The sequence below is a fragment of the Conger conger genome, chromosome 5, assembly GCF_963514075.1.
Source record: "Conger conger chromosome 5, fConCon1.1, whole genome shotgun sequence".
Taxonomy (NCBI): Eukaryota; Metazoa; Chordata; class Actinopteri; order Anguilliformes; family Congridae; genus Conger; species Conger conger.
In genome coordinates, this window is record NC_083764.1 from 57,979,057 (window position 1) to 58,004,271 (window position 25,215).

Below are 25,215 nucleotides of genomic sequence, written 5' to 3' on the forward strand. Positions count from 1 at the left end.
GCTTGAAGGCAGCAGAGAGCCAGCTCCTCTTCAATCTCAGACTCTGGCGTGGCTGCATGTGGGCACACGTCTGTCGGAGTCACCTTAGTTTCTTTTAATTACAAGGCTTTAATAAACTTTAAAAATGGCTGGAGCAATTATTGAGAATATGAGCACGAAGAAGTTGGTGATTGTCGGAGTTATTCTGCTCTTATTCCAAGTGTTTTCGTTCCTTGTTGGAGGCTTGATTGGTAAGTTGAGCTTTATTCATTTTAATGTTCTCCCGTGTTGGATCCTTTGTTAGCTGTTTGTTACAGTATCATCGACTCGCTCCTGCGATCTAATTGGTACTCCATTGTGAATCGAGACCTTGAGCTGCGTGCGAGTGCGAGTGTGTTTCGTTCTTTGTAGAGTCTTTTTAAAGATGGAAAAGTTTTTGGCCTAGTTTCAGTTGTGATTTGTCGATTGTTAAAGAAATGCATATCGAGTACAGTGGCTGCTTCAGTTAAAAGTTCTAGCTTGGATTTAAGTTTGTGAACTGCGTGCTCTAGCTACATTGAGGCTTTTGAAGGAGCGTTCTGAATCATGTTATTTCCTCGTCATTTCGCCTAGCCACACATGAGATGTCCCTTTTTCGTTGCTAGCATTATCGTTCGGGTGGAGTGAAAGCAATTCGTGGATTTTACCCACTGCAGAAACTCAAGTAATTTTCTTCCTTTGCAGTCTCGAACAACACCATGCACGCACGAATGGTGGTAGGCTACCACAAAAATGAACCTTACGCAATTTCTAAACTTTTGTAACATTGAACTGAATGGAGGAGACTGCATTTCCGTTGGATAAGAACTTGATCTTGTTACAATAATATTCAATGTTTACAATCACAGACCTTCTATTCGTGTGTGGTACATATCACTGTCAACTCCGATTTGAATGTCATCAATCAGAACCAAAACGTGAAACGCCTCCTACGATTACCTTAAGTCATTTCTGTCCTTTGTAGTGAACCTTGATTATTGAATTTGCGATTTACTTATCAGTCCGAGCTCAAGTTCTAAACCGGGGGAAACTGAAGGCCGTTCGCTGTAAGACGGGTGTGCCGTTTGGGAGATTAAGCTGGAATGAAGCAATATATCGGTAAATTAATAAATGCATGCATATGTATAAAATTAAACAGTATCCACTAATCCTGATTTAAATAACATGCATATCTGAAGATGGCAATTTTAATATGGCATCCATTTGAAACGTGTGAGGTGGTTATTTTTCAAGAATCATTAATAAACGTCGCATTAAATGTTGATCCTGTTCCTCTTTCAGAAAAGAAGTCCTACCACCATAGCATTTTTTTATTTTAATTTTAATTGAAATTTTTTACTATTGTGTGTGCACGCAGCACTTAACTTTGGTTAAGAAATTCCTAAAATTCAGATGCTCATTCCCTTTTGCCTTGGAATGATTTATCATATCAGTTGTAAATGACATCATTAATAAAAGCCCAGTTTAACAGTAAGTTATCCACTATCTCACTGGAAAGGAATTTGAAGGCATTGTTCAATAATCTGAAACCCTCCCAGGTATGAAGTAACTGCATAGTATTGTAACTGTAATCCTCCTTTTCCTTCCCCCCCCCCCCCCCCCCCCCCCCCCCCGGGCTGATCTTTACTGTTCCTACTGGTTTCCATGAACCCCTTGGCTGCTTGTGTTGTGCATTTCTTGTCTGATCCGCTGCTATTCCTTGGTCTGTCTAAATTATTTTTCCTTCTCCTTCTATATTTATTTCATGTTGTCTCTGGGCCTGCAGCAGAATTTCCATAATTGTGTGCGTTTGGTTTGGGCCTGGTATTCAGTAATCAAAGGCCTGCCCGCCTCTCGTCTTGGAAAGGCCATGGTGTCGATGGTAACCTCCCTGTTGGAGTACAAACGGTTAAGACTGAAGCGGTTGACATTATCCTTTGGGGGTTCCTGGCCGGTCAGCGGTTGAAACAAAGGTGGAAAAGCAGCGGGATTGCAGCACTCCTAGTCGGGGGCTGAGTAGCTGGAGGCCACCGTCTCCTTCCTGTCTGCGGCCTGCAATCGGCCAGATTTTTCCCTTGTGGTGTCCTATGACTCGCTAACCTGAAATCACTTATTTTTCTACTGTGGCTTCCTGTTCTGGGTATCCTTTGGTTTGGTTGAGCTTGATACTTGTTGAAGGTTTTTGACCCATCTTTTGCTCTGTTCGGACCAGGTTTTACCCTGTACTATTGTGAATCGACGGATGAGTGTGGATGTACACACATACCCAATGTTAAGTAGAAGAACCGTTGGGACATTTTGACAGTTGGTTCCTCCTCTTCATGTGGTGCTCTTCGTGAGATGTTCTCTCTTTTGGGGAGTTGGGAGCGCTCCCGGTCGCCTCGGTGGACAGCGGAGTCTGGATCCCCTGTGATAAATTAGCTTGGTTAGGTCATCCCGCCTGTGTTTGATTTAATGAAGCCGAATGCCATTGTGTTTGCTCAGTGGCCGGTGGCAGCCAGGGTAATTGAGTAGAAAGGCATACTGCTGTCCCTGTTATCGGGCAACTTCGACGCTGCATGAGGTCACTGGGCTGAGGGCCGCTGTCATTGTGGATACATTGTGCTCAGGCATCCTGGGTCAGTGGCTAATTTGACTTGCAACAGGTCCAGTTTGGTATATTCCATATTCTTATTATGAAACATTTTTACATTGTTTTGGCTGGAGCTTGGGGCTTCTTCTCTTGTGCCCACCCCACCTGCAAATGTGTTTCAGTATGTTGTGGCGGAGTGGTGAACCTGTTTAGCATTAAGGGTTAATACTTCTGTGAAGTGTCAAGGACGTGATGTCTGCGGTGTATATGCATGCTGGGGTGAATACAAAATGGAGGCCCTCTGCTGTGTAAGTGTCCCAATCTGTAAATAATTAGATGTGACTCCAACAGCTAATGGAAACCATCTGTCTGAGTATGGTTGAGAAATCTGGGATGTTGGTTAGTTTTAGTTTGTTTTCTGGTTGGATGTGTGGGGGTGTGGGGGGTTTATACTTGTTAGTTGTGCTGCTCCTTTCTAAATTCTATTCTATAACTTAGAAGGCAGAAGGAATTTACCTGACTGTTGTGCTTGCTGTGTTCATTCATGACCCTGTTTCTCATGACCTCATTTTTGTAATTCAATTAGACCGCCGTACTGCGGGAATTTCTGTGCATTACAATATCGCTCTGAACATGGTTCCCCAGCTGCGTGCGTGCTCAAAATATTTCCCGGTGGTCTAGTGTGAGCATGGCTCTGTGATCCCTTTTATTCTTGTACTTTCTGCCTTACCATCAGAAGGCACATGAAAGCAGCATTGCTGTCCGCTAGTTTGAGCCCACGGCCTGGGCCTGGTTATCATTAGCCTTTTGTTCCCGGTCGTTTATCGTGTTCAGGTGTCCTCTGAGTGGCGCGGGACTAGTTCCATTAGCTGACTCATAATGAGCGCCCACCCCCTCCAGGAAGTTAACTTCAGAGATGCTGCTGCTCTCTTATGTTGCTGCTTAGATCTTGTGCCATGGAGGGAATGCATTTGATCTTTTTATTCTTCCTCGCGGTGCTTGGAGGGGGGGGGATGGGGGGATGGGAGCCTGTCTTGTCTTGACGTGGCGAGATGTGAACCGGCTTATTCCCAGCCAGGTGCTTGTTAACGTAGCGCCTATGTTGTAGGTTTATGCTGTAATGAATTTCCCATCCACAATGTGCCTTTTCTTCAAAGCCTCCATGGGGAAATGGAGTCCTGTCTGTGCTGGTTGGGATGTCTGCGTCTTGCATTGTTTCAGTTGTTCGTGCTAATTGTTTTGTGTTGGGGATATGATCAGGGAACATTGTGTTTGTATGTTTATTTTGAAGAGGACAATGTGTAAGATGCCACATTTCCATTCCCTGTGCCTTTTTTTTTTTTTTTTTTTATATAATTACTTAGTTGGGCCATTCCATGCCAACTCCAGGAGGTTGCACCACAGCACCGGTGGAGCAATTTGAAGTACAGCAGGTGTTGTGATGAAAAACACATTGCGACACGAAATGTGATTTTAGAGGTCCATATCTATGTCCATAGAAAAGCCCTAAATCTTTGTCAATTTGTATGTACAGGTAATCTTGTCAGAAGAATCCATATCTGCCCTAGTAGATATGCATCTACTGTTGTTTTGGAGATATTTGGCCTGAAAGTTTACTTTAAAATTTTTTGTTTTTGTTTTTGTTTGATGTCATTGTGTAAAGATGAACACGTTACTCATAACATTAGCTGATCTATGAAGATTTGACACATTTAGACCCCACCAGAAACCAGTCAGACCCTCAGTTAAGTTGCATCATTTAACTCTTACAGAAAGATTTAGCTTTGGTATTCAGTGGGTTTTGTTTAACACCCTTCCAACTATCCTCACTTCATACATCAATGCTTACCTGTAACACCCCTATTATCTTAGATGGAAGAGTCTGATTGCAATTACCACTATAGTCTCTCTGGGCTATTCCACTTTATACATGGGGTTTAATCTATTACAGCATACATTCTAGATCAACTTGGGCGAGGGGGAGACATTTTCTTTTATTTATTTTTTCTGTCAAGATAGATTTTTTTTAAAAGCTAGGAGAAAAAACCTACCCAAACTTTATGGAAGAGTTTTATAGCAGTCCCTGAGAAAGTAACACTTTAACAAAGGCATTAAACTCTGTTTGAGAATATCTCTAATTCCGGAAGAAATTGTGTGCTTGTGTGAAGCAGGTGAACTAGTGGAGCGTGAAACTGAGGGTGGTCTTCGAACTGAAGCTAGCAGCAGGCTTGAGAACTGGGTGGATCAAAAGCCACAAAGATCCTCTTTTTTTTTTTTTTTTGCTAGCAATGTAAACCTTTCCGCCCAGGAATGTAGCCAATGTTCCACCGGCCAATCGCAGCATATCTGCTCCAATTCCACTGCCCCCCAGGCACTGTTTATACTCTCCTGTGTTGTGTGACAAAGCCGCTCTCTGCTGGGGTGGCATCAAAGACTTGTCCGACATATTTGTTTGAAAGGGAAATTTCTGGATTAAGGGAGGGGAAGAGTGTGTGACCTCGATATGACTGACCCTGCTGTAAATCCTGTTTTCTCCCTTAATCTCAGCTCCGAGCCCCACCACCGCTATCCACTACCTGGCCATGAAGTGCGTCGATGCTCGCAAAGTCCAGCAGTCCAAGTGGTTCATGCCTTGGGGCCCCAACCAGTGCAATAAGATCCGAGACTTCGACGAGGCCATGGTGAGGATGATTGAGGCCAACGACATCGTGTTCGCCGTCCACATCCCACTGCCCAACAAGGAGATGAGCCCCTGGTTTCAGTTCATGCTGGTCATCATGCAGTTCGACATTGCCTTCAAAGTCGTCAACCAAATTGGTAAGGGCTGGCTGTTTGGTCACCTGATGCAGCTCTTTTCTATTGGACTGTGAATAATTTTTGTTCTAAATGATCCCACGATGCCCAGGGATTCATCTACCTACTCCAGATCTGGTAATGCAATTTTGAGTGTGCTGTAATCATAAAAAGGTGCTTGTGCCTGTGTTCTGCAGGTGCAGAAAAAGGCTTGACACACACTTGGAAAATGTATGAAATTTTTATTATAATTCTTTATTACTTAACATGACATTTGGCCGTTGTTGCCTTTGTCAAATTCCAGATCAGGTTCTGACTCGGTGTTATCAGCCCCCTGTATTTGACCTCAGTTCTCTTATTGGACAGTCAAGATTTGGGTTTTGTGTGGTTTGTGGGAAGCTCTGCGAACGCTCCGTCTCGCGGCCGTGAGCTGAACGCATGAGCACCCAAAGGAATTCTGCTCTCGCTTGCGCGGTTAAGCGACTGTCTCGCACATGGCGCTGGCCTAACAATGATGGATGCGCTGTTTTCCTGCACAGTAGTGCTAGGGGCCTGATGTATCAAACAAAGGCTTGTTTTTCAACTAGTGAAGGGTGTAACCAAATTGAGCTGTGGTGTTTTTTTTAAATTGGAGCTTGATGAGCAGAACCGCACTCCCGTGTTAGACTTCATAGACTTCCTTTCCCTCTCCAGACGCTTGGCTATAAACAGCCAGTGAAACATTAACTATGCTGGTATGGGAATGTCTTTACATGTTTGGTTGATTGATATAATTAATGCATCGCTCCCACGGCGGGACGGTTTGCCCTTGCGGTGAATATTATAGTGAGTGGCAAACCAGAAATAGCCTTGAAAGCGTTTGGTGCAGTACAGGGGATTGTATGAGATCACTAACTGCCATTCGAGGGGATGTAACAGCAGACAGAGAAGCTGAGGGAGGGAGAGCGAGCGAGCGAGGGGGAGAGAGAGAGAGAGAGAGAGAGAGAGGGGGAAGCAGGGAGCGAGGGAGGGTTTTTCCAGCCACTCCTCAAAGGAAGTTCCGGTGCTACGCCGTCTGCCGTAATCCGCCTTTTCCTTGTCTAAACAAGATTGCGGGATTGTTACGCCCGTAGCACAGTGAATATTTTGCCCGTTTTTTCACTCAAAGACATTGAGAGGGTGGGGGGGACTGGCTGTAGCGCAGAGCCGGCTCTCAATGGGGGGATTAAGGGATAACATCGGCTGCTAATGAAGGGGGCGACGCCGCGCAAGGCTTCATGGGAAGGCCGCTGGAGGGCCGGGCTCCTCGGGGGAGGGCCCCCGAAGCGGAGCATGCTGGGTAACGGTTGGCTGTTTACCTGCAAACCCTTTAATGCTGGCTGATTTGAAGAACGTTTCACCGTGATTTTTACGTGTCTGCAGTTTTTTATGGAAGGGGGCCTGTAATCAGGGGAATCTGGGCATGACGTTGCTGTGGTTACCCTGAACAAAGAAATTATTAGTATTATACGTAAATATGTATACAATTGTAATATAACCCGTTTTGTCCTTAAAAAAAAAACCAGCAAGTACTGCAATGAAAATAATATTCAAAACCCCACATTTTTTAAATCCTATCCTATGAATATTATGGTTCTGGCGTCCTGATTGCTTCCACTGTGGATGTAGAAACATTTCTCCTACTTGCATTCCTGGGCTTGAGGAGCCTGCCGTGTCCTCAGTCAGCAGGGCTGCTGAAAGCCTCTTCCCAGTCCCCATACCTGTCCAGCTGCTGCTATTTACCAGCCCGCTCTTAGCAGCTGGGGCAGCCTCGTCAGATCGGCTGCCAAGAAGCGTTCCGCCGCGGCCCTCTGGCCTCCCGGCTCGACGTTAATGAAGGCCCGGTGGCTGACCGAGCACGGCCTTCTTACCGGGAGAGAAGAGGAGGGCGAGTTATACCCCGAATATTTTTACAGTATGCCGTGGATGCTGCGTGGGTTCTGCGCTCGGTGTTAATTTGCGTCGCCAAACCGGTTTTGTTCTCCCGACCGTTTGGTACGCCGTCCTCTTCTGAGAGCGCTGTGATTTACGCGATCCTTGTGACCGGGTTTCCAATTGACGCTAATGAGGAGGGAATAAGTAGATACTCTTTATTTATTTTTTTTAAACACTGAATGAGTGAACTCGACAGAGGATTGAATTAATTGATAAAAGAGGCAACATAACTGTAAACAGAGCTCCAATCCCCTCTCGGCGCAATAAAGCCGGGTTCCCGAAATGAATACCCCGGCAACAAGCGGGCCTGGCGCCGGGCCAGCAATAACACAGCTGTTGAAATGGCTTAGTCGCCGTGGCGATGGCCGCTTCGCGCGGGCGGAATGTTTGTGTGCTGTAAGCTGACATTCAGGCTCTTGGCAGAGAGAGTGGGGTTTTGGGAGAGAGAGATAGTCGAGAGAACCCCCCCCCCCTTTCCTCCCTCGCTCCCATTCCCCAAATCCTTGTTCTGACCACAGATTTTTTTTTTTCTCTCTCTCTCCCTCCCTCTCTCTCCCCTCTCTCTGGCTTGTTTCATAACAGCACAAGAGTTCCTTTAGAAATGTGAAGTGCAGTGGCGTGTCGGTGCAATCCGATCTAAACCGGGGCCGGCGGTTTAGCACGCATGCCTCAGCCCCATGGCATCCTGGGCCATGCGGAGTGGGTCTCGGCTGACGGATGAGTCAGAAACGGGGCCTTTTTTCGGCGTTTAGCACTCCCACTCTGTGCCTTTTGAAGGGGGATGTAGGGAGAGGGGTTAGAATTCTGACCGCTAACATGGGCGTTTGGCTGCTCTGCCCCTTTTTGTAAGGGAACAAGTGAGACCCTGCTGCATGGAAGCCTGTGTGCTTTCCTGTTTTGTTTTAGTTTTTTAAATCAAAAGATTCTGTTTGAGGAAGACTGTATACTGTTCTTTTGTGTATTCAGACTACTGGGTGACAGTCTTTAAACTTGGGAGGGTAATAATGTCACAACACCAAAGCTGACTGTTTACTCCCAGCTGATGGGTTTTTATTGCCTTTCCTGGGGGATGTTAAACATCTTATGGAGACTGGGGTAATGACATGCCAAGCTGCCCTGTCAGGTGACATCAGCCAATATTAACGGCAGGGGATGGATGTGCGTATGTCGTCTACACTCTCTTCTAAATGTCAGAATCTAGTTCACCGGGTGTGTTTATTCAAGCCTCTGCCAGGCTTCTCCCTGAAGGCCAAGTCGGCATGTCCGTCATCAAGGATTCATTTTATTTCAAGGTCCCTGTACCTTTTTTATATGTGTGTTTATTCCCAAATGTTATGTGGAATGTTCCACTGCAATCTTAAGCGCTTTGCTCTCCGCCAGGAGAGAGCCCTTCGTCGGACGATGTGTTCTCACAATGTTGCTGGAATGTTTTGTGAATGTTATAACGTTGCCAGTACACAGCTGGCACGTTGTGGGAATGTTTTGCGTCCGCTCAGCTTTCACTCTGGAACCCATCAGCGTTTGCGCCAGAGGCTGAAGGTTGTTTCTCACAGCTGCCGTGAGCTGGAGGGTCAGTAGTGTCTGCAGGGTCAGTAGTATGCTTTTAGGCAGAGGGCACCCTGACGATTAAAACTCCCTCCCTGGACAAACTGTGGTCTGTGTGCTACCCTGTGGGATTCACAGCCTGAGCTGGCTCTGCTGTGGTTAGCATTAGATTCTGGACCATTAGGCATCTCTTGGTAATCTGCGACACGGGTTAGTGCTTTCACTTGCTATGCCAATATCCATATATTTCTGCAGTGTTGACTTAGAGGGGCAGTTCACCTTAAAAATGAATTTAAGGTAGCATTTGGGTTAAGTGGAAACCTATCTATCTGTCCAGATGGTTTCACTGAGAGTAGAGTTCTCTACATATCTGCTGCAGCTCACTGATAAAATGGGACCCATATTTTTGCGTGTGGCGCTCCAATGTCCCAATTTTTAACAAATGTAATCTTGGAAAAAACATTTTTTAAATTGTATCGAATAAACGATTCTTGTGAAATCGGGCAGGCAGCTTGCTTCATCTGCATAGCCCGTCCGTTCTCCCTGTTGCTAAGACCCTGACGTTTCATGCAGAGGATGGAGCAGAGGTCACCATCGATGTAGGCCTGGCGTATCGAGACGACTCGGTCAGCGAATGGACGGAGATGGCACACTCCATCGAGAAGCGGAAACTGAGCTGCAACTTCACCACCAGCAAGGTCAGCTGGCCTGTGTTAACATGCTACGCAAACTGACAAGGTTACATTATAGTAAAATATATTCTGCAATGACCTGCACCATATTATCTTCATTGTACGTCGTGCGTGTGCTAAATGCCATGTAATGTAATTCACAGTTTAGGCTAATTTGTTCTTAAAATGGCCATTAAAAAAAATTATGCATTTTAAAGTGTTCTATCAAAACTGATTTGAGATTCACCACACCAAATGAAAAAAAAAAAAACCCAAAAATAAAACATAACAGGGTGTACACAATGTAATTACAAGGATGTAAAGGGCAAAGATTCTGACTGGATTGAGACGACCTGTGAACACCCTTCCTCATGGAGCGCGAGTCCTTGACCGACGTGTGCTCCGTGTCCGTTCCGCAGACGTACGAGAACGAGGGGAGGTACTACGAGTGTGACCTCCTCCCCTTCATGGAGCTGGGGAGTGTGGCCCACAAGTACTACCTGCTCAACATCCGCCTTCCGGTGAGCGAGCGCAAGCGGGTCAACGTGGGCATCGGAGAAATCAAGGACATCAGGCTGGTGGTGAGTCCCTCCAAGCACTACAGCTAAAGCGCTACTTTCAGGCCTTACCGCTGCGAAGTTTCAGCTGTCAGAAAAGAAGGGAACTGCACGTACAAAGAAGCAAAATCCTTGCCTTGTTATTATAGGCAATTCACTCAGGAAAAACGGTTTGCACTAGATCCAATTATAAGGGTTAAAAAAAAAATTCATTTACAGTGATGCTTTGTACCCTCTCAAAGAGGCTGTGTAGCCATGTGTTTGTCAAGACCGAGGACACCACTTCATTAGGTGGAATATTTCCCTCTGTCCAGCTGCGTACTCGCTCTGGCTCCTTGCTCAAGGCCTGTTGGGAGTTGATGATGGGCCCCTATTCAACAGTTAGTTCAGGTCAACTTTTTATCTTGGGGCCCGAATTGGTTTGGTTTTGAACTGCTTTTTCAGACATTTGTGTTCGACTGTACGTAAGGATAAGTAAAATTATCAGCATTGTATGACACCGGAATAAATGAACCATCTGACCGTACTGTATTGCAAAAATATAAATTCCTGTTGTATGAATATGAATCCATGTCTCTTTATATATCAGGTGTGGTTTATTGGCCCTTTTGGCCAAGTAGAGTATGACTGAACTTGATTCCATTAAAATAGCACAATTTAATGAGCCATGTAATTTAATTGGTTGTATGAAATGTTTATTTGGAACCGAATGATTTCTCACTGTCCTAAAGAACAGCAGAAAATCCTGGCTCCTTTTCCTCCACATGCAGGGTATCCATCAGAACGGGGGCTTCACAAAGGTGTGGTTCGCCATGAAGACCTTCCTCACCCCCAGCATCCTCATCATCATGGTGTGGTACTGGAGACGCATCACCCTAATGACACGCCCCCCTGTCCTGCTGGAGAAGTAAGCCTTTTTTTGGAGGGTGGGGGGGCACATACAGCAACTGCTGCTAATGGGTGACATTAAGTAACATTTTCTCTAAAATGGTTTCTGTATTCACATGCCAGAGTACAGTAACACCCTGAATGCTGCTTGCGTGAGGTGCATTTTCTGATTGATCGACGCTGTTCAACACTGTCATTTGCTCTTTGTTGCTGACAAATTACTGTATACAGGTGCCTGTGTACTGTAGTTCCTTCACAATCCTTGTTTGAATTTTATGAATGTTGAGAGCTGTTCTATGCATTTATGAATGCTCATAATGCTCTGTGAAGCATCCGTTTTCTTTTGTGCATTATATGCTGGCCTAGTGCTACACTAGTGCATCCCTTTATTGCTGTATTATTTGGGACCGGGCTCACTTTATGAAAGTAAGAAAAATAGAAAATAAAAGCTCTGGTGATGTGGAGCGTTTCATTTTGTGTATGTGTGAATGTCAGACCGTAGAGTTGATCCTGTTGCATGTGGATAAGCCTTTTTACACAAGCACTCATCGTTCTGCCCATCCACTAACGGCTGGAGTTTCCCTAGAAACACAAGGACCCTAGAGTTGTGTCCTCGTACGGTACGTGCAGGGAAATGATTTTTTCATGTTGTGAACTCTGGCGGCTGTCTGATGTCGTGCTGCTCCACTGAGACACCAGGACAGAAATCGGAGGGCTTTCTAAACTCGGCAGGGGGAAGAAAACGAGGAAAAGCAAGCTTGCGTCTCGGGTGCTCCCTGCTGTAACATACTGCGGGAGCGGAGCCAAAATGGCGTTCCACTCCGCAAGCGGAGAACGGCCGACATTGGCATTTGGATAAGATTGAATTTGTCTGAAAGCTCTTGTGCTTCACGGACCATAGTTTGTGTTTCAAATTATAGCCCCCTTGTGTTCCTGCCTTGGCTTGCGTCTTGAAAATTTGCATGGACAGTAAATCAACTTTTGGTCTGTCGGCAGCAGTGCTGGGCTTGGCCGTATGGCTTCATTGCTCATTGCTGTGAGTTCTCAATCCCTTCCTTTTGATAAAGCGTATGAATATCCTGCTGTGTTTTTGGATGAATCGTGTGCTTTTCATGCAAAGCGTTTGGTTTTGCGATGTATGCCGTACGGTCCCTGGTGACCAATTTGCTGGCGGAACAGGCATGCGAATGCGGCAGAATTCTTCTGTGTCTGGCGGGTTTCTGTTTTCGACGGCGATTCGGAGACCCTTTGTGGATTAAGAGCCGCGGAAACCCTGAAGCCCGGCCAGTTTGAGCCTTTCTCCTCAACCCCCACCTCACCTTCCCTGCAAGTGCGAGACATTCCTGGCATGCCAAAGCAATGTGGTATCTCTCTCCTGCCGAGGCCTTTTCGACTTTGTTGGCTTGTGCTGGAATGCGATTCATGTTTCAGGACTTTATTTGAACCTTGTGACCACCCCCCCACCCCCCTGCCTCCTCTAGTTGTGCTCTGACATAGGTAGGCCCAACAGTTCTGTCTGCCTCTCTCATTGTGGCTTGAGGAGGTATGCGTTAGCTTTTAGGCAAACTAAGCAGTAGGTACACTTTAGTGGTAGGACAAGGCGAGCATTACTGGGCTGAATAGCCTGTCCTCGTCATTATGCTATGCTGTGTATCATTTGGCCTGTGTGTCTGTGTGTCTGTGTGTCTGTGTGTCTGTGTGTCTGTGTGTGTGTGTGTGTGTCTGTGTGTGTCCTGCAGGGTGATCTTTGCATTGGGGATCTCCATGACCTTCATTAACATCCCTGTGGAGTGGTTCTCCGTGGGCTTCAACTGGACCTGGATGCTGCTGTTCGGGGACATCCGGCAGGGCATCTTCTACGCCATGCTGCTGTCCTTCTGGATCATCTTCTGCGGAGAACACCTGATGGTTCGTGTTCCCGTGTCTGACTTCCGTCCATGCTGTACGTGATGCGGGCCTGCTTTTAATCAAGATTTGTCCTGAGCTTTTGACTTCCAAGTAAATGCAAGTTGTTGTTTGTTTTTGTTTTTTTCTTCTTTATAAATGCAGTTTGGTAAGTTCAGAAATCGAGTTCAAGGAGGACCTTGAGTTTGGAAGAAATGAAACCATTGCATTTAGTTGAAGTCAAAGTGAAGAGCAAATGTTGATTTGAATCCAGTCCATGTTCTCAATCTGCTGTGTTTCTATGCATTTTGTATAGTTGCATTAAGAAATGGTATCAAGTTGTTTTTAGAGAGCTGTCCTCATTGGTTCATTTGTATGGTGGAGAAATGTGAAATGGTGTATATGCAGCCTTTGGTTGTTTTTAATTTAAATTTTTGGTTCTCTCCTCACAAAAGGATCAGACGGAAAGGAACCGATTTGCTGTGTACTGGAAGCAGGTTGGGCCCATCGTCTTTGGCTCCTTCTGCCTGTTCATCTTCGATATGTGTGAAAGGTGAGTGATCCATTCCAAATTGGTTGCTTGTTATTGTTAAATGTGTGGAAGAACAACTTGAGGAAAATGGCGTTGATCATGCACTTATCAATGGCTTCAGTGAACTTTGTCATGCTTCCAAAAACTTTCAAATGATGTTTTTATAAAAACACGCCTTTTTTTAGGCGTGTATGGTGACAAACTTATGCCAGCTACTAAACCTGTGTTGGTTGAAATGAATTTGAACATGGATACAGGACTGGGCAGAGGTCATGTAAAATTTGGTCTTTCAAAAATAATGAGTTTCTAAATATTTAAACATTTGCTATAAAGACCAGTAAACGGTTCACTAAATCAAATCACTATTTCTTGTGACCGCCCTTCACCTTTAAAACTGCATCAGTTATCTTAGGTGCAGGGCCCAGCATTTTTATAATATAATCGGCTGGTAGGTTGTTCCAAACGTATTGCCTTCATTCTTCTGCAGACTGCAGCTGTCTCATTTGCTTTTGGTTCTTTTGGTTCAGACAGCCTCAATTTTGAAATTTTCAAAAGCTTGTCTGTTACCTAATGTTAGTTTTTAAATTGCATGAAATTAACATTAAATTATTTAGAAAATTAATGTTTGGGAAGTCTCATATTTGCTCTCTTCTACTGAAAAACAAAACGAGAACATCTATGCTTTTTGCCCAGTACTGTATATGCCATGTAATTGTCATATGATTGTATCCTATCCTGTCCATATAGTAGTTGATGCAAATCTGACAAGCCTGTTGAAAATGAAATTGATGGGCTGGAGGCCCAGGGCCCTTTGCATGAAGGACGTATTGTGGCAGTTCAGTGTGTGCCAGTTGGACTTGCTGCCACCCTGGTGATTTATGGGTAGTTCTGGAGAAGGTGGCATCTCCCGACACAGATGAGACGGAGTAATGGCAGTCGGCAGCGTGAGCCAAGCGGGGCAGTAAATGAAAGTGAGAGGGCTGTGTTCTTTTTGAGCGTGGTGTCACTCCCATCCGCGGCTGAAAATGTCACCCACCAATCCGGCGGTTGTAAATCAAGCTGACAGCTGGCAGGCTAGCTGGCCAGAGCTCCATGAGATTGGTTTCCTTGGCTTTTTGAAGCCCAGCCACCTCTGGCGCAGGTCGTCTGAATGGTGTTGCCTGTGAGCACGGGACTTGAGCCACTGTGTAAACCTCAGCAGACTCCGTGCAGAAGAGCCTGGCAACTCCACTAATAACACCGTGTCAAATTGGCCTTGCTGAGAGATCGCTCACCTCGCTATTGTTTTCCTGTTCGGCAGACGCAATTATTCCGGGGCAACTTGAAAGCTTGTTTACCTTGACGTGTTTCCCATTCAAGAGTTTGAAGAGCCGGCACTAAATTGCAGGCAGTGTTGTACAAGACTGGCATTTCCATGTGAAATATCGCACTTCGCTATTAGTTTTTCTTTGCGCGCAGACCGATTTATTTTGTTTCGGATCTTGGCCCTCTCCTATAACCTCTTTTACTCCCATCTCCAAATCAGTGTTTCTTGAGGATGTCTATCCTGGCACCTTTGCCCAAGTTTCTCCAGGAATAAAAAGCTAACTGAATATATTTGCTATTGTTATTTTGATCGATTATATTGGAGGATGTTTTTTGTAGATGGGTCGGCAAAGCATGCTGGAAAGTGCAAATGTTTTCAAGAAAAATAAAAATTTTAATCTGTTTTCCAGAGGGGTGCAGCTGAAGAATCCCTTCTACAGTATCTGGGCCTCGGATGTCGGGACAGAACTTGCCGTATCCTTTCTTCCCGAATCCTTTCGAGTTGATGAGGTTTCCTCGTTCTCTGCCTGACCCTATCATCGCTTCTGCCCCACGAAAAATGAGCTTGTCTTTCAGCTTGAACGATCCATTTCTGTCTGTCAGTCTTCAGTCACTTCGGTTACCATCAAGCAGAAACCACTCCCGTGACCAAGCAGATTAAGTCGTGTAAATCCATCGTCATTTCATCTGCTAGCTGAAATGTAGTCCTGATAATAAAACAAATTTCCTTAGTTGAGTTGGAGCAGGTCCAGTTTTTTTAAAAGCATTATCGTCGGTTTGGGATGTGGGCGGTTGTGGAAGGCGCTCTGTCTTTAAGGAGCCGGCGTACTCTGGGGCTTCTCCAGCGCGTCTCCCCTGTAGTTTCTGTGCGTCCCACCAGCCCGAGGCCCTAACGCAGCGGATCTGCATGCAGCTCGCGCCTTTCGCCCCCCCCCCCCCTTACCTCCGCTGTTTTATTAATCCGCCGGAGCGCTTCCGACGACGAGACGCCAAATCCCAGCTGAAAACCGCCGGGCCAATTTAATGCAAGTTTAATTAGCACTGTGCTCCCCACCCCAGAAGAAAAAAAAAAAAAAAAAAAAAGGAAAAAGAGAGACTGGTTTCAGAAGTGCTGCATCTCTCACCAACGCAAACAGCTCCGCCCCTCCACCCACATTTCTGCCCTATAAAGACGGCCTTTTCTTCCGCCAGCCAAGTGGAACATGACATATTTGTTTGCTCTTGAAGCATTTATGAGGATTTTCTGACACTCGGCTGAGAGAAGGCAGTGCGATTAGTAGCTGTAGGCGCGAACAAGGCGACTCTGTAAACCCCCCCCCAGCCCTGGTCCAGTCCCCCTCTGTCCTTTGGGAATGCCCTCTTCACACCATCCGAGCGGAATGATGTGTTCCGGCTCGCGCTCCTCTGTCCTGCGTCAAACCCTCCTCGCCTCGAGTCTCCGCTCCCGGATAGGCCTCCCCGTCCTCCTCCCCGCTGAAGCATGGTGTTCTCCCTCTCTCTTCTCTATCTCTGCTCTCTCTGCTCTTGTGCTCTTTCATAACCCGCACCGAGGAGCCTTCTGTAGCCTGGGCCAGTGTGTGCAAGTCTGGGCACGAGCCCGAACGCCTCCATTCCTACTGCTCCTTACATTTACATTCACATTTTTGTCATTTGGCAGACTTTTAATCCAAAGGAATTTACAAGTGCATAGGTTCTTCCACAAGTCAAAGCATCACATCCATAACTAGGAAAATACACGTGAAATGCTGTTCTAAACATATAGTCATAAGGGCAATGATTATTTATTTTTTTATTTTTTTTATTTATTTTTTTGGGGGGGTTGGACGAGAGGGATAGGGATATCAGAAAGGGGGGCAGGGGAAATCAGGAGGGAGGACTAAGGTAGAGTTTGAAAAGGTGTGTTTTTAGTCTGAGTCGAAATAGGGGGAGGGATTCTGCTGTCCTGACCGTGGTAGGCAAGTCATTCCACCACTGAGTTCCATTCCATCTCCTTGTGTTACCCTGGCTGAAGGGCGTTGCTCTCCCTTTGGATTGGTGGATATTCTCGGTTTTTATGTTTTAGAAAGGTGCATGTGTGCCAACACACTAATTCTGCACCTTGCAGTTTAGCGCAACCAAGATCAGTACACATAAAAAAATGTGTGGGTGCTGTGTTTTATGGTTTTGGTGGTCGTGATTGATGCTGTGTGATATCGCCCTCCTGACTCAAACTTCAACTTGGCCAAGGTTGTGAAGATTGAATGGATGGAAATTCTGGCTTTCAGAGTCTGAGGGTCTAAAAGTAATGGAAAACTTGGACACAAGGAGCTTGGACCTTAAAGTTGGATGCACATTTAGACCCAGTCATAATTGCATAATCCACTGCTTTAACCGCTGAGTAGTGGTGAAATCCGGTAGCCCTGTGGCTGTCCCGGACTAGGCCTGCCCGCCATTGGTCTATACCGGGAGGTGTACCATGAAGTGAGATTATGGGGTTAGCAAGCCAATTTAACCTTTAACCCTTTCAGAAACTACCGTATAAACCTTGTACTTTTTCGACAAATCAAAGTGACTGCTAGATTATTGTTTTGAGCCCCTATAAAAACCCTACTACATTCTCAACCAGAGCCAAAACCCCCTTGGGATTTTGGTGGAGCCGCTTCATATTGGCCTTGGGACTGAAAGGATTATCTCATCTTCGGTTTTCTGTATCACAATGTTGACTCCTTTTAATTGGGGTAGGTCATCCCACTTTCCATGTGATCCTATTTTCAGCAGGAGGGGCTGAAAAGGGCAGAGCTTTTGAGTTTCTGAGCTTTAGGTTTTTGAAATTTAGTTTCTGAGTTCTCCTTGACCGGACGTGCAGATGGCCTTCATCATCGTGGCGGGGATCTGCGCCTGCCTCTACTTCCTCTTCCTGTGCTTCATGGTCTTCCAGGTCTTCCGCAACATCAGCGGGAAGAGGACGTCCCTGCCGGCCATGTCCAAAGCCCGGCGACTACATTATGAGGTGGGGTCTGCTGCTTCATGCCATTCGCCTGCCATTGCCCTTCCCACTGTATGGGTTGGGTTCATTCAGTGTTTTAGAATGAAATAAAATCGTATTATTCCGAGAGCCACAGTGGGGTTAGCTGATCGCTGCACAGAAAAGCACCTTGGGCGCCTTAGAATCACAGTCACAAGCATGAGACGAGACGGCTTGAAGGTGTGCCACTCTCCTTCGGCCGCCGAGGGAGCGGTGCATCTAACACTAACTCTAATTGGATTAGAGGGGGTGCAATTGGCTACCAAATTGGGAGAAAAAGGGAAAAATCTGCAACAATTTAATTTAATTTTTTAAAATATTTTCTTTATCTTGTCAAGTTTGTCCCAGTGGAAGGCTGTCTTGAAATTGAATCGACTTAAATGTGTACAACAGCACATTTAACATTATATATTTTTCTTTTTTGGATTATATTATACTGCATGTTGTAAATGGTAAATGGTAAATGGTTGGCATTTATATAGCGCCTTTATCCAGAGCGCTGTACAATTGATGCGTCTCATTCACCCATTCATACACACTCACACACCGACGGTGATTGGCTGCCATGCAAGGCGCCGACCAGCTCGTCAGGAGCATTTGGGGGTTAGGTGTCTTGCTCAGGGACACTTCGACACGGCCCGGGTCGGGGATCGAACCGGCAACCCTCAGACTGCCAGATGACTGTTCTTGTCGCCCCTCATGTTGTATTGTTTCTAGGGCCTGATCTTCCGGTTCAAGTTCCTGATGCTGGTCACTCTGGCCTGTGCTGCCATGACAGTCATCTTCTTCATCATCAGCCAGGTGAGCCTGCAGGAATTGCTCCAGTTTGGGCGGGGGGTTGGTTCCTGGCTTAATTTGATCCATATGACTGGCTGCGTGTCTGTGATTGGCAGGTGAACGAGGGTCACTGGCACTGGGGTGACTACACGTTGCAGGTGAACAGCGCCTTCTTTACTGGGATCTACGGCATGTGGAACCTCTACGTCTTCGCCATCATGTTCCTGTACGCACCCTCGCACAAGCGCTATGGTGATGAGCAGTCCAACGGTACGCCCACCACCACCAACCGCCTCTCTGCCTGCTCTGTTGGGAAGGTCCTCTCCCATTGGTTTAGTGCTGAGTAGAACACCCCTTCTCACTGGCAATTGCACCAGCAATATTATTTCCTGATTTGGGAGAGGAGTTGCTACCCCCATTGGAGTGCATTGTAGCCCCATTGGTGACAATTGAGCGGTGGGTAATTTAAGTTAAAACTAAGCAAATGTCTTCATTTCTGTGAAGGATATTTATCGTTAACTCACTACTGTGATGTATCTTAGGAAATTTGGGCGTTTCAAAATTCTGTGTGTGTACATTTTAATCAGAGGTGGACAGAGTACACAACTTCACTACTTGAGTTAAAGTATAGGTGCTCCTTGTCAAATATTACTCCAATACAAGTAAAAGTAGCTTAGGCAAAATATTACTTAAGTCAAAGTACTAAAGTATTTGCTTAAAAAATAACTTAAGTAAAAGTAAATCTGAACTTTTTTTTAAATCGAGACCCACCACTAATTTGAACGCATCATAAAAAAATCAGTTTTTTTGCTTGCCTTGCTTGAGGACATCCTTAATACTGGTCCAGGATGTTTTGAATTTGGGGTGAAGAATGCTGCAGCAACCAGCTCCGATTTTTAAAAGATTTCTTGCATACCTTCAGCTGCACATGTCAGGTTGGCATCCAGTTGTTTTGTTGTTTCTTGTGTGTCTCCATGCCTCATGCTGGAGAATAACCAGAAGCACTTGATGAGTCAGGATGAGGCTGCTGCAGAGACTCATCATGGTCAGGGAGGCATCTCTTGTTGTAACTGAGGCCTAAATGAGAAGAATAATAGTTTATGATTGTCCAAATTCATCAAGCAAAAACAAAGCAATAAGAAATTGATCAGTCAGTTTTTTTTTTCTTGCCTTGCTAGAGGACATCCTCATCACTGATCCAGGATGTTTTGAATTTGGGGTGAAGAATGGATGCAGCAACCAGCTCTGGGTCACCCAAGGAGAAAATATCAGCTGGACTGTACCTAAAACAGATTTATAAAAAAAGAGGGAGCATATATTCATCTTGCATGTTAATATATAAATTGCAACATATCAGTTTACACAGAATGTGATGTAATAAAACAATCCTTTTCCTTTGGCCAAAATCATCTTCAAACAATTAGAAATGGAACGATAAGTGATTAGAATAATACATGTACCTTTACTTTTTCTTGTTGGAATAAAATGGAAAGCAAAACATGCAAACATTTACAACTTACATGGGCATATTGAGTGTAGCAGACAGCTCTCATGGCCCCCTCTCCTTGGTTTCTGATGATTTTGACAATACGCTCTACACCCAGATAAAAGGAGTTCCATCGTGTTGCATTGGGCTGTACCAGCTGAAGCTTGCAGTGTGCTTCTATCATGTCAGCAGCAGTAGTGGACCTTGCAGTCTTGTTCCAGAGAGCCTGTGACTTTTGAGAAGGCTGACCATGACAGCTTCTTGTATGCCTCTGTCCTATTTGCATTATTTGCATCCACTGTAGATACCAAATTAAGCAAATGGCAAGCACAGCGATGATGCTTTGGGAGCTGGTGCTGCAGGCCATCGTTGACGTCTTCTGCCATACTGTCTTCAACACTGATGAAATCCATTTCAACTTCCATCTCCGCAGTATCGGGACCATCACCTTGAGTTGATTCCTTTTCAGTTACTTCTTCAGTTGCAACATTGTTGTTTTCATCTTCTCCATAGACTCAGAAGGCCTTAATGAAATTCGAACCGCTATCAGTTGTTGTTCGGACGATTTTCTCACTGATTCCATACTCTGAATGTATGTCATTCAGTGCACCTGCCAAGACTTCAAATGCATGAGCACCCTTTAACTGCTTGCATGCAAGACCAACAGAATGCCTCTCAGACGTGCCAGGTTCCAGCCAGTGTGCTGTAACTCCAATAAAACTTCTCCTCCTTGTAGTCCAACAAACAGTTGTCGCTATATATGCGGTCTTCTTCATTGCCTTTCACCTGATTCTTCATCACTACTGTAGCATTGTCAATTTTGCGCCGCACAGTCGTCCGAGACATGACGGAACAGTTTGGCTGTAGATTTTGAACAAAGCTTTGAAATGCCGGCTGTTCAACATGTGCGAAAGGGTGGAGCCCTTGAACTATTAAGTTCAGGATTGCATTGTCAACAAACATTAAGCTAGGTAGTAGCGGTGACTTCTCGCCATTCCGAAATATCGCCATTCCGAAGGTCCGCTATTCCGAAATTCCAATGGTCTGCCATTCCGAAATTGATATTCAAGTCCATATATCTCCGCGTTTTCTGCATCAAATTCCGACATCCTATATACCAAATTAACGGCAAAAATGTGCATTGTCTTGATCACGTATGAATAATCACAGTCTGTGTCTGTATCTACAGTATAGGCATTCATAGGCTACTGAATACATTGGCATAACATATATTGTCATTTTCCATAACATTGTAAGTTGGCTATAGCCCCGCGAAATGTATCATAACCGTGCGTGCAACCACGGTAACATGATAGATAGACAGATGGATAGACTTATAATAATACTTATTTATAATGGCCTACATAGCGCGAAACTGTGCATATAATAACATTAGGCTATAGCTACATGCGCGAAACTGCGCATCCCCTGTAGTCGTCCATTGAACGGCTGGCGGCGGTTAATTAAATTAAAATATCGTGTTTTTTTTTTTTTTTTTTTTTTTTTTTTTTAAATGATCTTGATTAGCCTATTTTCAGTTTCGGAATAGCGGACCCTTTGACAAAATAGAAGACGAGTTTTTGTAGGCCGTGATATAATTTGTCCGCGGCAAACACAGCAAGCACTTGAACTGATACGAATCAGCTTTCATGTCAAAAAGCTGGAACATGGGCTTGAGATATGGCCACGGATGCCGGGGGGAGTTTCTCCGTCTTCCTCCGTCACCGATGAAGCCATCGACACCGTCCTGTGGTGCGGTGCGTTCTGTGGACCGCTAAAAGGTAAGTTTAGTTTTAAGCATGACGTAGTACAGGTACGGCAAGACGGCCAAGACAAACTATACGCAAATCTGCAGAAACAGCTTATTTTCTTTGGTATCAGAATTTAGCAAAAAAAAGAAAAGAAAATGAAATTCATCAGCTGACGTAAAAGCAGAAGTATCGAGTAACGAGAGCATCAACAGAAATGTAGTGGAGTAAAAAGTACAATATTTGTCCTTCAAATGTAGTGAAGTAAAGGTCCTTACACACCGGACGCGATGCGAAAATGCGAAATATTCGCGTTCGCGTCAAAACCTTACACACCGGACGCGATGCGAATTTCGACTTTGCGAGACTTTTTTTTTTTTTTTTTTTTTTTTTTTTACAAAAGATTCGCCTAAAAGTTTCAGAACGAAAAAAACATGGATTCAACTTCATCCAGTGATGACGATGTGGTCCTCTGACACTATCTTGCTACCAACTCTACTTCCAAAAGTAAACTACATAAGCTTACAATCCTGATAGCTGAGTTGTTCGGCGATGCTGCGCCACACGTTGTCCTTAACGTCATTATCTTTGTACTGTTGATGTTCCTTATCATATAACACGGGGTTTTGAGACACACAAACAATTAACTGGTCCGCCATTTTCTATTTTTATATGGCTTTGTAAACTAATCTGGAATCACTTGTGGCACTCTTTGCTGTACCGTGCGTAGTGTACATTGTCGTACCGTCGTTCCACGCAATGTGATTGGTTGATGCGTTTATTCGCAGCGCTCCTGGATGCGAAAAAAACCCCGTCGTTTTTTCGCGGCGAAATATTCGCGTCCGGTGTGTATGGACTCATAGGAAACCAGCCGTTCTAAAAAATATTTTTTCGTGCGAATTATTCGCGTGAAAAATACGCGTCCGGTGTGTAAGGACCTTTAGAGTCAAAGTATCCCCCAAAAATTATACTCAAGTACAGATCCTCAAAAACTACTTAAGTACAGTACTCGGGTAAATTTACTTTGTTACTGTCCACCACTGATTTTAATACAGAAACTGTATCGCATGTACTTTTACTTTGAAGCCTTTATCCTTCAGCCTCAGCGACTGGCATTAATCCATATGCAAAGATTTAGGCAGTGAACAGATGCCAAGTCATCAAGTATGCTTTTATTTTTTTGGCAACACTTCAGTTTGGAGTGTATAAAAGCAGCATTCAGTATGCCAAGTGGATGTATGTATATAAAATCAACTGGGGGAAAAAATGCATATTAACCAACTGCAGGATGCAGTAACTTAAGGATGCTTTTGACTTCATATTAGAGAAGGGGACTAGATTGTGTGCATATCTGACAGTGTTTTTTCACCCTGATCTGATCCTTTTGGGCGGTGGACAGATGCCTGACTTTCTGTAGACAGAAAAGGGTGTTGGTACAAGGTTGCCTGCCCACTGTGGAAAGGAAATCTGCTCCTCCTTTTGCCAGTGAGACGGTGGTTCCTAATGTTGACTGAGTTCACTTGGAGGTGGTTTAATGAAAAGCGTTAATCTGACGTGTTGAGGATTCTTCCCTCCTGGTATGGTTCCCTCACTCCAGACGGGGCTGGAATGACCCCCAAAGCCCACCTCCCTCCCGTAGAATGTTCTCTCCTCATGGAGTACTGCAAAGTCTTCAGGAATATTTTACAGATCTCCGGGTCCACTCTTTAGTAGGCTCCTGGTTACCAATCACAAACCAGAGAATCAGAAACTCCTCCCCCCACCCCCTAAACACACACCCGGTTCTGTTGTGATCATGTGAAATCAAGCCCTTTATTATGTAGCAGTGTCTGCTGTGTTTCAGAGACTGAACATGAGTATTGTGCTGATGGTATGAATGCTAGGCACTGTGTATCTGGCAGAATACCATGTATAAACATGCCATTCGTCTGTGTCACAGGTGATCTTGGGGTGAACAGTGGAGAGGACATCCAGCTGACCACCACCATCACACACCTGGACGGCCCCACCGAGATCTATAAGATGACTGGCAAAGAGGCCCAGGAGTAGAGCCTCCTCTTATCTTCACTGTGCTCTGACTCCACCCACTCCCACCCGCCCTTTATCCTTGTTCAACAATTGAAACTTTATTGGTACTTTTTATTTTATTTTTTTATTTTTTTTCCTGGTCCATGCATTGCAAACACAATTCCTATTAATAATCCAATCTATGAACACCCGCTGGTGCTCAAACCGACGGTGTAAACGATCCGTTTCGCACGACTGCCCCATTTCTGATAAAGCCCAGCTTTTATAAAGGCTGTCTGACTTGCAGATTTTATCGGGTTGTTGAGAGGGATGTAGCACCACCTGGTGGTAGATTGAGGGAAAGGCACGGAGCTGGCACAGTGGTCTGTGGTACACCGCGTTGTTCTGAGGCTTTAGCTCTCCTTGTCTGAGGGGAAACCTACTAAAGCTGTTGGGATTGTCGGGGAAGAAAGGGAACAGATTAGCAGCGTTTCTTTTACTTTGGGGCACTTGCTGGCGGCCTGTCTTCCATTCAGTAATGCTTGAGAAATGGGCCGTTTATTTAGTTTCTCAAATATTTAACATTCTCGTGCTACATGTATTACTCAAGTTTTAAAAGTTGACCACACTTTTGAAATTACGGAAGATGCCCTTGGTGTAAAACTTGTATTACAGGCATATAAATAATATCTTTTGCAATTCACTGTAACCATGCAGCAGAATTTGCAGGCTTTGGTACCGCTGTACATTATATGGCTACCACTTTGGAATCAAAAGGAAACTTCCCCACCGCATGTACCTATGTATGTACTTATGGAGCTCTGTATTACGCTTAAAACTACTGAGTTCATTAAGGTCACAGAAAAGGTGTGGGATCTTTGGCACTGAGCTTAAGTGCATGGATGTTCAGAAGGTCTTTATAAACACGAAGCTCATTATGTTCTGATGTAGATATATTTTTTTATAAAGTGCTCATTTGTATGCTTAGGGAAGACTTGCATTTAGATGTGTCACCAGTTGTCTGTTGGCAAAATTCTTTTCAGGATGTTTAAAGATGTTTGTATGACACGTGAGTGTAGAGTTTCGCTTTTTATGCTAATTTAAATAAAACTTTTACTTCATGCTGTTTTTCGTTGAATTGCATGAAGATTTACTGCCATTTCCCAAATACACTTGTTTCATTCCTAGTGTGGTCCATTGTATGTTGTCATAGCAGGAAAGTCTGTTACCCTGTGTCCACATCAATGCACTTGCTTACTATTGAGTACACAAGCCGTATACAACTTGTATATTCAATGGTAGGCAAGTGTGCTGATTCTGATTTGGCCTTAGTTTCATTTGTGCCAGTAGGTAACATTAGGTAACAAGATGAGCAGTGCATAGGAATGTAAAAGCGGGACTGTTTGTCTGTGGTATAGTAGCGACCCCTTGTGGTAAAACAATACGTGACAAGGTAAAATAGGTAAGATTTAAAATAAAAAAACATTGTTACAAAA

The 25,215-nt window shown here is 44.8% G+C and overlaps 1 protein-coding gene across 4 annotated transcripts; it reads left to right on the plus strand.

Moving 5' to 3' along the window:
- Nucleotides 1–25,215, plus strand: wls (Wnt ligand secretion mediator). Of its 4 annotated transcripts, none has more exons than XM_061243659.1 (12): nt 1–230; nt 5,117–5,386; nt 9,434–9,558; nt 9,951–10,112; nt 10,859–10,995; nt 12,716–12,884; nt 13,316–13,413; nt 15,108–15,186; nt 17,543–17,686; nt 18,419–18,502; nt 18,595–18,748; nt 23,652–25,215. In XM_061243659.1, the coding sequence occupies exons 1-12, from the start codon at nt 125–127 to the stop codon at nt 23,759–23,761; spliced, it is 1,638 nt and encodes a 545-aa protein (XP_061099643.1). In that variant the 5' UTR covers nt 1–124; the 3' UTR covers nt 23,762–25,215. The 4 variants fall into 4 exon arrangements, with proteins under 4 accessions (XP_061099643.1, XP_061099645.1, XP_061099642.1 ...); XM_061243661.1 differs by having other exon boundaries at nt 15,108–15,171; XM_061243658.1 differs by lacking the exon at nt 23,652–25,215 and adding an exon at nt 19,657–20,555.